Raw genomic sequence first — 14,956 nt, forward strand, 5'->3', positions numbered from 1 at the left:
CCTGCCCCATCATGTACTGTGTTCCCGACTGCTAGGGCCTCTTCTCCCAAACACCGTCCCTGGGTGGCCCTATCTTGTCCATGGTCTGGGCCTCACATGGGCCAGTGGCCCCTCAGCTCTGCTGAGCTGCAAAGCTGTCTCACAGGCACCTAAACTCTAAAATGCAAGTTATTTTCTTCTCCATTCCTGCTTCCAAGTCAGAGAGAACGTTAACACCTGCCATCCAGCCATCCCTGACTGGGTGACTGACCCTGGACAATGTTCTCTCATTTACTTCCACATCCCATCAATGCCCGGTCCTGTGGGACCCACCGGCGCTGCATCACTGCCCTCATTCCCTTGGCCCCTACCTCACCCCAACTCTCATCTTCTCACCTTCTCTCCCCAACCTGATGCTAGTCTGGCCATGTCCCCCCCGACCCCGCCTGCCCTCGGTGCTTCCAGGTGATCTTTATAACATATACACTGGTTATATATTCCTAAAAAACATTCCATTGAACCTCACTGTTTTGGGTCAAATGTCAAGCCTCCAGCCCTTCATGATCTGCCTTCTGCTTATTTCTCTATCTTACCTTCTTCCACTCTTTACAGGCTGCTCTTAGACCCAGCCATTTGGAGCTACCTGGATTCCTTTCATGTAGCCTGGCGTTTCATCACTTTGTTCCTCACTCCTACAGGTTGGACACATTGAGCTCCCCTTCTCTGTGTCCTCACACCCCACCCAGATACCACTTATCTCTCGTCCCCTCAACCCTCAATGTTCTTGTCCACCTCCCTAACGAACTGTAAGCTCTCCAATGTAAGCTATGCCATGGAAGGTAGGATGGCTACTTTGTCTCTGTATCTTCCTTACCCACAAGACTGACTAGCACACAAGAGGCTCTTGATAATTGCTCACAGGCAAACAAAGTTCGTAGCCTGCCAAAACCAAGGTTTTGTTTAACGATTCCTACCAAAATCCACCTCACTAGAACTTATGGATCATATTTAGCGAATGTTAGACAAAAATCAAACCACAGTATGTAGCATAATTAAGAAGAAGAAAATATAAACAACGGTTATAAATAGTATTGCAAACAGATTCCAAGACTTGTGCTGATTTAATCAACAAACACCAAATGCTGAGATGTTTTCCTCTTGTCAGAAATGCCATAAAGTATAATGGACCTAAGCCAACAGTTCACGTCTGAGTCTCATTTTTCTTGTGCAAACAATGAGGAACTGGACCAGATGACCTCCAGGCACGTCCAGCTTTCACAGTCCAAGGATCTGACATCAAGTTGCACCTAAGGCTCATCATTTTTGTCCTTTATCCTTACAGCATCCTTCACCACTGCTGTAGATGCATCTGTAGGTATCTGTCCCACCCACACATGAATAGTCTCCTCCATCCCCATGGCCATAGGGTGGGCTCCTGGCAGCCATGTAATTATGGTGTGATCATGCCCCCCAACTTCAACTGAACGGTTCCGGAATGGGCCCCGACCCAGGCTGGGCCCACTCGAGACCCTTCCCTGGGAATCAAGACTTGACCTAAGACAGACGAGGCCCAGTCAAAGCTGAGCTCTTAAGAAGCACCAAAAGCTGTGGCATAGCTCTCCAGCCATTCACTCAACTCATATTTATTGAGTATGTACACAATGCTAGGGCCGTTCTCAGCATCTTCTGCAGGCCACAGCAAGCCTTCAAGAACTCTCTGGTTTCCTGATGGCTTTCTAGTTCTCGGGCCCAATCCTTCCTGAGGCTCACCGCATTGCCGTCCTTAGGTTCCTGGAAAGGCCCCCTCGGTCCTCATAATGAGGACTTTCTTTGATGAAGTTCGTGCAACCTGGTGGCAGCTTAATTGCCACTGAAGTGTTTCAACTCTTACTCCTTCACCACCTCCAGCTTTTTAGGGCTACCCTGAGTAGCTGTGCCCTCTCTCCTTGTGGGCCTTTTTCTATTGCTGCCTAAGGCCATGGAGCTCTCACAGGAACTCATACTAAGGGCCCAGAGGCAAGCACTGGGTCTTCTTTGAGTGTTTTTCATAAATCTTTTCTTTTTTCCAATGAAGCACAGCCATATAAGAAATGGAACAACAACAACACAAAGTTTCACAATGCTCTTAAAAGGAGGTAAAAGGGCCTCGCGTAAGTTCATTAGATACAACCCACGCCCCTCACAGCAGTTCCAGCAGAGAAAACATCTTGACAAATCAAGTCCTTTAGTCAAAACAAGTTGGAGTCCAAACACATGGAGTAGATATAAAATATATTATTTTCAGGAGACTGAAATCCAAACCACAAATTCCAGAAACGCATTTTCAAAGTGCTGCCTATTAGACATGCTCGTTTTAAATTAAATTGTGAGAGTGGTAAGGTATGGTTCGACTTATTCATTAGATCACTATCAAGCTTTTCTCTACAGGGATCAAGGTGCTCCACGCACAGGCATTTGGAGAGAAGACTTGACTGTTTAAAAAACGTGAGGTTCTGTCAAAGCTGTTTCTCTCGAGTTTGATAGTCCCCCTCCCCCCAGGGCACTGCCCTTTGAAGCCAACAGCACCATGTGGCTAACCACAAGTCTAGCCTCTGGTGGAGGAGCGCGCTGAGCTGACTCCAGACACTTGCTCAGAACTGCAGGAAGAATGATCTCGTGGGCACCCAGCGCTGCTCCCCAGCCTGCCTGCTTTCCTTGACAGGGCCTGATGGGGCGAACTTGGGAGAGCAAAGTCCTACAGCTCAGCACTCAGAAAGGTTTTTTTCCCCTTGGATTATATTATTTAAAATGATTGTGGGCAAATAGCAGGCATGCTTTTCATTATCAAAGCCTTTCTGGGCTCACTTATTTTGAAAGCAGATCAGAAGCGTGAGTACATTTTCTGTCCTCTAGATCGAAGGGAAAACTCCTAGAATCAGCCAAACACTGCCCTTGATGGGCCAGACAGCCAATCCTACATTGAGGTAAAGTGCGGACTGCATTTTCCTAAAGCAGCCTCAGCGATAGTTTCTGCTTCTCATGCTCTGGTTCCCTTTTTCATAGGAAGACAGTATATCCCTCCCCTTGAATCCAGGTGGGCATTTGTGACTGCCTCAACCAACAGAATACTGAGGAGCGATGCCCTGTGGCTCCTGAGGCTTCCCACCTGGCAACCTCTCTTAGGATGCTTGTCCCTGGGATGCTGTGAGGAAGCTCAGGCTATGTGGAGAGGCCTCTGTGGAGAGGAACTGAGTCCTGTAGCTCACAGGCCGGGTTGAGCTACCAGCTGATGATCAGCACCGACCTGCTGACCGTGGGTGGGAGTGGACCATCTTGGAGGCGAATTCTTCTCTGCTGAGCTCTGCCCAGAGGGCAGATACATGAACAAAATAAATGATTGATAATATTTTATGCCAGTGTTTTGACATGGCTTCTTACGTACCAAGTGATAACCAGAACGGGTTGGGTGGGGGATGAGAGACTTCTGTGGAGAGTCTGATTTATACAGGAAAACAAGCTAAAGCAATGAAAAGAAAGTGACTTTTCTTAACAAGTTGTAGCCTGACACAAATGAGGTTCCGACTTTAGTAAGGGCAAAATACAGCTGCCTTGACTTCCCTCTCACACAGGGTTTATTTGAGGCAGAGAATCTTGGACACACAGGCATTTTTCCTAACTTTCACTGTCTGCGGACATTTACATCAATAAGATTGATTTCTGTGAGCCACTTCCGAGGCCTCCTTACAGCACTGGGGCTGATTGAAGAGTGCTTGCGGGGCAGAGGTGGAGCTTCTGAAGTGCTCCTGGTGGAGTCTGGGGTCCGAGTTGTTCTGGGCTTCTGCCTCCGTGCCAGGTGGCCAGGGTCTAGCCCAGCTGGCCTTTCTTCCCTTGAGCCATTTTGTCAGGGCACGGGCACAGAATTTCACTGGCTCCCACACCTTGCTCCAGGAGGGAGGGTCTGTGTCCCCTGAGACCGAGGACATCAAGGCTGGACTCACAGGATAGAAGAGAAAGGGGGTCTGGAAAAACACCGCACAGCCGTATAAACATGGCTGCCCACAGGTAGAGACAGTCCATGTCTCTTAGCAAGAGCAAGTCGGCAGTGAGACAGGAAATGCTTGTGACTTTGGGGGAAGATGTCAGTTCTCTTCTGTGTGATTCATTTGTTCACTCAGCAGTTAATCTGTATGCACCAAATGCCCACATACGGGCTCTGTACAGCAATACAAAGACACTCAAGGTGGCTCTTTTCTCAAGAGCCACAGTCTGGCCAGGATCACGAACTTGTGAAAATAAAAATAGCAAGTACATACTTAGCACTTCCTGTAGGCCAGGTACTGTTGTGAATCCTCTGTATGTATGAGCTCACTTAATCCTCACCCCAGTCCTGTAAAGTAGGTACTATTATCATCCGCATTTTACCGATGAGGCAACTTAGGCACAGAGGGCTTAAGTGACAACATACCCATGGTCACACAGCTGATAAGTGCGGGTGCTCGAGTTCTAACCCAGACCATCTGACTCCGGATGTTACCACCACTTCCTATTGCCTCTTGTAAACAAACATGGGCAGTAGAAGGAGGTGAGTGGTGTTAATAGAGCATAAACTAGATGGCCTTCTATTATTTACAAAAGCAAACAGAAAAGTGAGAGACGTGGAATAGAAAAGCGACCCCCAAAACTTCCCCTGACAACACGCACCCCCCTACCTAACACTGTTCGGACATTTCTCCTGCTGGCTCCTCTGAGTCTTCCACTACAAAACCAGCCTCTTGCTTCTGTTCTCTCCTCCAGAGAGACAAAGAAAGTGGAAGAAACAGATTTCCATGTTGTCTGTGGACAGAAGACGAGCCCACCAGGTTTCTTTGACAGAGGCGAGGTGGGCTTCCGTCTCCCCCAGCAGGGCAGTGCTGGTCGGTGAGTGGGAGCCCGTGGGTCGCTGCTTCTCTGGGGTGACATAATGACAGAACAGTGACTGGCTTCGCCTTGCTTAGTAGCTGCTGCAAAGGAGGGTCAGGGAATACTCTGAGGGTCACTGGAGTTGACTGGTCTGGCTGCTGCCTTCTCTCCCTCGTAAAGTTGTTGAAACGTAGCTTCGGCTTAAGGGCAGTAAGCTGGCAAGAGGAACCACTGACTGAAGCCTGCGGCTCTCTGAATGGGCGCCCTCACAGGCCCAGTCCCAACCTTTAGCGGGTGCCTGCTGTGTGTAAGGCCCATGCAGGTGCCCCATGCTGAGGATGCAGGAAAGAATGAGACCCAGAGCAGCCCTCCTTTCTCATAGCCATAGCTTTCACCTCCATTTTTTTTTTTTTGCAGTATGCGGGCCTCTCACTGTTGTGGCCTCTCCCGTTGTGGAGCACAGGCTCCGGACGTGCAGGCTCAGCGGCCATGGCTCACGGGCCCAGCCACTCCGCGGCATGTGGGATCTTCCCGGACCGGGGCACGAACCCGTGTCCCCTGTATCGGCAGGCGGACTCTCAACCACTGCGCCACCAGGGAAGCCCTCACCTCCTTTTGATTGTGGCCGAAAGCAAGAAATTCATTTAAATCACAAGTGTGTATGTATGTGTGACTCAGTTATTTGGCTTCACGTTGCTAGCCTGTTCTATTTTTCTTCGTTAAGAAGTGCTGATTACAACCCATTGAACTGAGATCTTGATCCACTGATGTGCAGTGGATGAAGCCGTTCAGTTAGAACACGCTAGTCTGGAGAAAGATACCTAACACGTATAATGATAAAGCAAGGAATAAGTGCAGTCACAGAAGTGCGCACAAAAGGTACAGAGCCCTGACGAGACGCTGGGGCCTGGAAAACCCTCTCCTGTGTTTTTCCTATCACCGTCATGGGGACCCCCAGTATACTCTACGGTAATGTCTGCTGGTCTCTTTCCCAGAACATTTCCTGCTGGCTTCTCACCCCCGGCGTAGGCTACAGATACTGCCTCTGGTGACTCTGAGCCAAAGTCATCTGTGAAACCGTCTGTGAGTCCACAGACGGATGGGGACAGACGAGTAGCTCAGTTCCCTTTCCAGCCCTACAGCTCTCCCATTTGGGCGACAGTACCCCAAGCACAGAAGGAGCCCACGTGGACACCTTTATTTCATCAGGCTCTGTCTGTTTGTTCCTTTCAGGCACAGCATCAGTGTGTCTTGAGTGAGAAGTGGGAGAAGCAGTCCCAGAAGCAAAGAGCAGGGCAGCAAGTGGCAGGAAAGTAATGGCTGCTGGCTGCTCTTACAGAATGAAGATGCAGTGTGTGGAAACAGCTCACACCACTGTGCAAATGTCTTCTCCTGGGGCTGTACTGCCAGTGAGTCCCGGGACCAAGTCCCAGAGAAGCAGACAGGGTAACAGCAGATGACCCCGGGAGAGCTCCCTCACAGGGGCTGTGTCTTGATGACCAGTCCGGGTGTGGAGTTGACTGAGGAGCTGCATAGATAGTGGAGAGGGAAAGCGTCTGTGCTAATGAGTCATCAGGAAGAAAAGAATTAATGACCCATGAATATTTAACTTTCAAGAAAACACCTGGCAGCATCCTGGCGCCAAGAAATGCGTTAAGAGCGCGGGCTTTGGAATAAGACTGACCTGGGAACAAATCCTGTTGTCCCATTTCCTGTGTGCTGTTTGAAAAACACCTGAGAACGGAGGGGAGGATGACCCAATTTTGGCCTTCTGGAAGTTCACATCTACTGCTTAAGCTTTCTGAGCCTCAGTTTCCCCACGGGTAAAGCAGGGATAATGAAAGGGTTGTTGTGAGGTTTGAATATGAGAATGGCTGATTCCCTGGTACAGCTGACCACAGGTTAGCTGTTTGACTTTGGTAGTGAAAAGCATCAGAGAACAGGACCAGGGAGACTGGTGAATGGCCGTGGCCATGAGAGGCTCCATCTCTTCTATCCACATCCTCTTCTTTCCACTGGCCTTAAACCAACATAGAAGACACCCTCTCCTGATGGCCTCGCCCCCCATCTCAAAGACGGAGGTCTTTGAGAAGTCACTGTTAGGTCCTCAAAGCCCTACAGTTCCTTTTTCCATTTATCCCAATTTTGTTTAAACTTTGAACACATGGGCCAGAGGTAAATTTCCTTGCCAAGTTCTGTGGAATGATGGGAAGAGCCAGCCACGGAGGCCCATGTAGAAGTGGAACAAAATGATTCTCCCTTGGGCTGCTGGGGTGAGGAGGGCTACTGGGCCAGTCCACCAAGACTCTCCCACCCCCTTCAGACAGATGAGAGCCCCTGGCTACTGAGAGCAGAGGCCCGGCAGCTGCGGGCCGAGGAGTGGATCCTGACAGCTGCTGGAAGAACACACATTCCTTTTTCTTAAATCCATTACATGGAAACCTCTCTTTGAGATCAGTCTCCAGGGGCGGGGGCATCTCTTCATGAGCTCTAATTCCAGGGATTTGAATGGAGAGAAACACAGCAGGCCAGTGCTGGCCCAGGACGGTTCTAAACATCCTCTCAGGCAAAGCTCCCCTTAGGACAGCGAAGCTTCCGACCGCAAGAAGAGCTACAGAAAACACTCCGTATAGTTTAAAAGGGTAATTTAAAAATGTGATGTCTCATGGTTCATGAAACAGTGATGGAAAATGCAAGTGGACAGTCCTCCTACAACAGACGGTCTATGCTGGCCTCCAGAGAGTTGCAAAGTCCGTTAGCACATTAAAGGCACTGTGAAATCTGACAGCAAAGAATTTCGGGTTAATTTCCCATGGGTTTCCAAACATATTTGGTCACAGAACCCTTTTGCCAGGACACAGTTCTTTCCGCAGAACATCACTGGCCTAAGAGCGAGTTAAGGCCTCCTCTCACTGACACCGTGCCTCCTTGCAAATTAGAAACTCCTGCAGTAAGCAGACTGCAGACAGGTTCGAGCCTCCACGTGTGCCCTTGGCCTGACCATGGACGCAGCAGCCTGACTGGGAAAGGACAAAATGAGCCGTCCTCAGACTTGACGGATCAGGGCAGGAAAGTCCACTCTTGTTATTTTAGTCTCTCTCCAAGGTTAAGTCCAAGCTTATGAATGAAGGAATAGGGTGCTCGGGTGGAGAAGGTCAGAGACCACCTCTAGCCTGGAAGCTTCTGTACAAACTAGCCACCATGAAGGGCTGCTGGACAACCCTGGGCTTACATTTAACATGGGAGTCCACGAACACTTTTGAGAAGCTGAACTGTGCTGCATTATTAAAAAAAACAAAACAAAAACAGAGGGAAAATGCACCAGCCGCGCGTTGCCTCAGAAGCTGATGATAACTGGGAGCATTGGGAAGGAGACTGGGTGTCCATTCCAGCCGTTTACTGCTTGGTTTAGAGTCTGATTGGCTTCCGTCCTCCGGCTTTTGGAGTGGACCAGTTTTCCTGGCACATGCATTTATTGAACTCTGAAAGGCCAGATCTTCTATGCAGATTAATTCATGATTTCAAAGATGCTTTGAAGCTGGCAAAACATTCTGTTATTTCCAAGAGTTATTACAACTCAAATCCTGGCATAGATGAGGAGGTCAGCCTGTAATCTTGTTTAGATCTTTTTAAATTTAGAAACTTTATAGTGGGTTAAAAATAGATCACATTTGTGTACTTTTCCTCCTTTCATCTCCACTGCAAAGGCTGTTCAGTAATTTTGACCTACCCTTAATACTAACCAGGGAAATCTCATGCTTGTCACCCAGGAGTCTGCTAAGCCAAAATAAAAGTCGTTTTCAAATGGATTTTGGGGTGATGCTAGTTATACAACTGAGCAGAGTTACTCATTATCCCACATAATAAGTTCTAGAATTAAGAGCACCGGGCTACCACTAAGATCTGTGAATGGTATGTGGATTCCTGTTAAGTGAAAATGTGGGCCACGAGGGAAGTTTTCAATAGTGCTACCCTGGAGGGCTTGTGTCCTTACCTATTGATCAGAAAAGATCATAATGCTTAGGTCAAGAGAAGCTGTATGAGGCTGGAAGGTCAGGCTGCTTATAACCGAAAGTTAAATGAAGATTGCACCCGATTTCAGAAGGGCCAAATACTGGACGTTCTCCTTTGTGGTACTTGCCAGGGTTAAGGGGGTGCCAGCATTTTCAAGCCCAGTAAAGACAGCATTACACTCAGGATTACCTCGTCATGGTTACTTTACCTTCATGAACATGCTAAATCCAGTTTTAAGGAGATCAGTGAGGCCTGAAGACATGTGTTCAATGTCAACGGGATCTGGCCTCTCGGGATTAAATATTTCCTCCACAACCTGCTTCAACAACGGCTTATAGGATGCCTGGAAAGACAAAACATTGTGCTGTAAGTAAAAGGGTTTGTTTGATTTGCCTAGAGAGAGGGTAGCTTTCTCTGCACCAAACGAAGCAAAACCAGTTTATTCTGATACTCAGCAATGGCTGATTCTCTGTGTGTGAAAAGACAATATGACAACATTGATTTGGGGGGGGAATTTTTATCCCACTACACTAGCACTATTTTTTATTCCTCACACTCCCTTCCACAAGCAAATGCCTCTTACCAGAGCTATAATCCTAGTATGGCTAATTTTTCAACCTAGATTTAAAGTGACAATTTTTTGCATGAAGTATACTGAAAAGCAAAGTATTGTCAGCTGATACAGACAGGAAGACAATCTCCTAAACATTCTTAGAATTACGCTCCCTTCTGCTAGGATCCCAAATGTTTTCTTACAGTGTATTGACACTATCCAAGTCCAAAGCAATCCCTCCGTCTTTTAGAGAGGTCAACTTCAAGTACAAGCTGGCCAGAAAAAGCAGCCAAGATGCCCAAAGAAATCTGACCAAGGTCAGGGCTTAGAGAAAGCAAGCCACGTGGATTATGAGGACTATGAGGACTATGAGAATTTCAGTAGAATTAAGCTGATGTGAATTTACAGCAACTACAGTTTGGTAAATGGTGCTAAATCTATCCACATTTAGGTAGTATTTGGAGGCAGCTGCCTCTGACCAATGTATATTCTAAGCATGTTCCCCCACCTCTTTCCTTGGGTCTCCTGACTACCAAGCTTTTCCTCTCTCCTTCCCTTCGCATCGGCTGGACCACCTTCCTCCCAGTCTTGTTGCTACCTCTGCTGCTCCAGATATGTTCGGCAGCCCAGTTTGAGCATGAAGGGTGAAGGAAGAGGAATGTCTTCCCTCAAAGCACTCTGCTATATCTATTACAGGCTCAGGAAAGCCAGGCTATGACAGCACTGTAGAGATGTCATGAACTGTTTCTGTCTTTGCACTGGCCAAATCTGTAACCGGCCTTTAGCCAGTGTTGAGGATATTTGGTATGTTAACTTCACCTCTGGCTTCATCTTGCTTTTCGTAGTCATTTTTTACTCTTATTTCCCCCTTATTCCAACTTTCTTACTTGAAATACCTTAGAAATAAAGCAGGGTATAAACCATCAAAATCATAAACAGTCGTTTAGCTAGAAGGTAACTGGTGCATTTATCAAGGATAAGATGCAGGGAGAAATAGCAGCCGTTGAGTTGAGGGTGCAGCTCTCCTCTGCTTATTAGTCAAATAGACCATCGCATGCCCAGAGATCTCACAGGCAAATGCTCATGAAAGGGAAAGCACTGGGCAGAGACACCGATAACACAGAAATTGAAAAAAACAAAAACTGTGAGTCAACCTTCCTAATACCAACATAGATTTTAAAAATTTATCATACAGGCAAAAATACAGAGGCTTGAAAATACACTTTTTTGACGAGGCTGTGGGGAAACAGACACGCTCATATACTGTTTGTGGGAGTGTAAATTGTTACAATCGCTGTAGAGAGTAATCTGGCAATATCTATCAACGTTACAAATGCATCCGACCTAGCAATTCCACATCTAGGAATTTATCCTACAAATATGCTAATATATGCAAATGAGATCCACAAAGGGCTTTTTATTGTTTATAATAGCAAAAGATTAGAAACTCATGTGGCCGTCAGTAGGGAGTTGTTTCATAAATGGGATACATCCACATGAAGGAATGCTATGGAAGTGAAGAGGGAAGCTCTGTGCTGATGGTAAAAAGCAAGGTGCAGAATAAATCATAAGTGGAAGAAGCAAGGTGAGGAACAGTGTGTATGATGGGCGTTTGTGTAAAATGTGCCAAAGGGAATATGAAAGTTTGCATTTGCTGAAACATGCAAAAAATAAACTCTGGTGTGATATACAGAATCACCATGAGCAGTGATCATGGAGTGGGGGACCGGACAAGGGACAAAGGTGGGAGGAAGCCTTTTCACTATATTCCTTTTTTAAAAAGCACAGTTAAAACACCACTACACACACACACACATGGCAAGAATTGCCTTTTTTTCCCTCATCTGTTCAAAATTAATAAATGATTTATGCATGGAAGAGATTCGAGTAAAGCACACCAAAACATAAACGAGGGCTAACTCTAGGTTCTGGGAGTAGGGGACATTATTTTCCTTTTTTTCTAAATTTTAGAAATTGACAGGTATACTTCTGGAATCATAAAACAATCCAATAAATATTTTCAATGTTAAAAAAAAAAGTTCATGGAATGGCCTCTGAATTCTACAAATCCTCTTCCCTGAGTAAATTGTCTTGAAAACTTTTCTACCATCTCAGCCCTCCAGATATTTAATCTCTTAAACTTTAATCTCTTTAAACTGCTCTCCGTGGAGAAGTCCTTAGGCCAATACTCTGCTACCTTATCATCATTATCATCAAATATTCATCGACTGCTTCTGTAGAAATAGAATCCAATTTTTGGACAGGCACATGATCAACTGGCTGAAAGACTCCATTCTCCAGCCTTCTCTGCTGTTGGGTCTGCAAGTTCTGGGCAATGAGATGTAAGTAGAAGGCGAGTGGGACTTTCAGAAGTTTTCTATTTTAAAGGGGAAGGGTATGCTTTCCCCCCCTTTCTCTGTTTGCTGCCTGGAACATGGAAGTGATGACTGGAGCTCCAGCAGCCACTGTGTAAGACAGGGCCATTCCTTAGAGATACTGGAGCAGAGGGTTGGAAGAAACCCAGGTCAGTGGAGACTGGTGGAGCCACTATAAACATAACACGGATGTACTGAATCAGGACCTACTTATGTGACAAGACAAAACCTTGCATGTTTAAGCCTTACGTTTCAGATCTTGTTACTTGCTACTGAATGAAATTCTAACTGATACAAAGCACAAAGGGAAGATAAAGAAATAAAAAGGCCATTTCTTCTTTCCAGGAGTTTACAGTTATTTGTTTTATTAGTCTACGTATAGTTATATAGAATAACATTAAGCAGAACCACAGAGAAGTACACATACGCTGTCACATTTAAGAGAGGAGAGAGTATACCCTCAACCTACAGAAAACAAAAGAGGCTGTTGCTCCCCGTAGGATGTACCTTCTGTAAGAAGGAAGAGTAGTGATCCTGAGAAGAGCTCAGGTATAGGAAAAAGTTGGTCCTGTTGTCCAGCTAAAACACTATGCCTAGGGCCTCCTCTGTGCAAAGTACAGTGTACCAGGGTGACAGGACTGCTCTCAGGGCTCCAGAAGCCCCCATGTAGACTGTGAGACAGGGAAAGAAGGAAGCGTAGAGGGTTAGGGATCTTGCTCTCTCTCTTGCTCCAATATCAGCTTTCCAATTTCTTCTTTAAAACGACTAAGCACAGAACAACTAAATAACATTGTCCATTTAAAGAGCATGATTTGGGAAAAGACTTTCTTAGGTACAAAGCAGTACTAGTCTCTTGACTTCTTAGCAAACACATTTCTTAGTTTTCCCAATTAGGGTTTTAATCATGAGAACTTTTGGCTCCTTCCTCACTTAGTTTGGATTTTTTTCTTCCCCAAATCATGTCACTGAAATCTGATTGAAATGAACAGCTTTTGGCAGTAGCTTCTTAGATGAGGATCCTCTAACTGTCATGGAATTTTCTATTCAGCCAGAAGCTACCCACTTCTCAGCAAAGGACCATAGAAGGTGGTGATGGGGAGACAGTCTTGCCCTGGTGCCCTGCTCACAAGTTTTCCTCACATGTTAAAAAGGACCAGAGGGGAGATTAGTCATGTAGTTTGTCTACATAAGAGTATTAACCATAGAAATGATCAGTTTTCATCATAAAGGAAAACTTTGTTTTCTGCTATATCTTATTTCTGTGCTGGTTACTTGAGGGCCCTTGTCTATCTTGTTTACCACTGAATCCCCATGGCACATAGTAGGTGCTCAGTAAAGACTGTTGGATGAATATGCTCACAGAGGTTTAGCTAATAAAACTCTACTCTCATGTCAAAAAAAAAAAAAGAGTGTTAACCAGAGTAATTTAATTTTCCTAATCAAACATTCACTGTCAGTTCATCTTTCAGGGGGGAAGGAGAGGAATTAAAAACAGACAAATTCATCCTTATTTCTTGCTTATACCACATCCAGTGTGTGCTGGCAGTAAGGGGTCTGTGCCCTACAGTGCAGGGCCTACGCAATCATTCAGACACCCAGGTTCCTGTTATTGAGTAGCCCCACCAGTCTCTAGAGCACTGGAGTCCCACACTGAAGCCTTTGCGTCTCATCAGCAGAGGATGAAAGGGAGAGAGTATGGAGGATTTCCAGAGAGATTTTATGGGCTCAGCCTGAAAGTGATCTGTATTACTTCTGCCCATTGTTCATTGGCCAGAATTAGTCACAAACTTACATTTACCTGCAAGAGAATGTGGAAAATGTGGTCTAACTATGCCAGAAGGAAAAGGAAATGGAGTTTGGGGAACATGTATAGCATTGTCTCTGCCACAGACACACCGTAAAGTCTGGATTCAAACATTAATATAACTATTTCCTTAATAACTGGCAGGTTGCTTGTTGTAGGCAAAGGATTATTAAACCTCTCTTCCCTTCTACATAAGAATCTGACCTTTGGTTAACTTTCTAGCTCGGTTTCCCTGGAAACCTGATAAGGGAAGAATGTCAAACTCTAGCCAGGCAAGATTGCTTATGATAAAAATGACCCCTGCTTAGTAAATTGCATTAGACTGGGAGAACTATAAGTACTGGACAGAAAGCCAGGGCTTTGGGCTTCTCTGAGTATGATGACTCTTGTGTAGTTGGCCATGGCCCTTGGAGGAATGCTGGAAGTCATGTCAGTGGAGTTGTTTCAGAGAAATTGGCTTCTATAGGATATGAGGGTTTTAAGCCAGAGGACTCCAGTCCCTACCCTTCCCTCCATGTGAGCCTAGTTCCCTCACTGCTCAGCTATCACTTCAGGACCAAACCGAACAGCTCCTGGGTAGCTGCATGGACTGTTTCATGACGGTCACAAGGACTACTCGAGAGGAGAAAAATGCCCGCTCTTCCCGACTGCGAGCTATGTTCCTGTCCTGGGCAGACGGGTGCAAATGGGGGCTATGACCGCAGAGATGACTTATCTACTAGGCACAGAATGCACGATACCTAGGGCCCACAGGACTGTTAGCGACCCATGAAAATGCATTGATTTCTTTTAAAATGAGAAGAAAAAAATGAACTTTTCGGTCAAAGATAATGTTTTGATATATAATATTAATATATTTGTCTCTATACCAATGAAACTATAATTATATATATAATTGCATATGTGTAAATATAAGAATATGAATATATTCAGTAAATGTATTCAAATAAATATATTTATATATAATTTTTATTATAATATTTAATAAATACTTCTTCACATAAATATATATATAGAGATTTTAATACAGGAAGAGGGCCATGAAGGCAAAAGTGCTTAGGGCAATGAAAATCACAATGTGGCCCTGTATGACAGTCTCATGAGGCTAGCTTGAAGGTTTGGTAGAGCCTAATGAGACCCCCATGGGTGTTACACATGAAATAGATGAAGTTTCAAAAAAAATCAGAAACTCTCTCTTTTTCTTTAAATGACCAATATCTGTTCCAGAACAAACTGGGCTTTTAATATACCAGAGTTAATCAAAATATGAAAAATAAAATACTTGTTTCTATGTCTCTGGTTACTCTTCTGCAGTATATGATTAGATCTAGAAGGTTCTTATTGACCTGATTC

General features: G+C 45.4%; 1 protein-coding gene across 1 annotated transcript in view; it reads right to left on the bottom strand.

The window, feature by feature from the left end:
* The window catches only part of SCFD2 (sec1 family domain containing 2), a 401,411-nt gene that overhangs the window by 17,610 nt on the left and 368,845 nt on the right, over positions 1-14,956 (bottom strand). The window contains exon 7 of the mRNA XM_082630711.1: positions 9,080-9,214. Within this exon, the coding sequence (XP_082486837.1) occupies positions 9,080-9,214 (135 nt within the window). The remainder of the gene's footprint in view (positions 1-9,079; positions 9,215-14,956) is intronic.

This window comes from Mesoplodon mirus, assembly GCF_964341445.2.
Source record: "Mesoplodon mirus genome assembly, chromosome: 2".
Lineage (NCBI taxonomy): Eukaryota > Metazoa > Chordata > Mammalia > Artiodactyla > Ziphiidae > Mesoplodon > Mesoplodon mirus.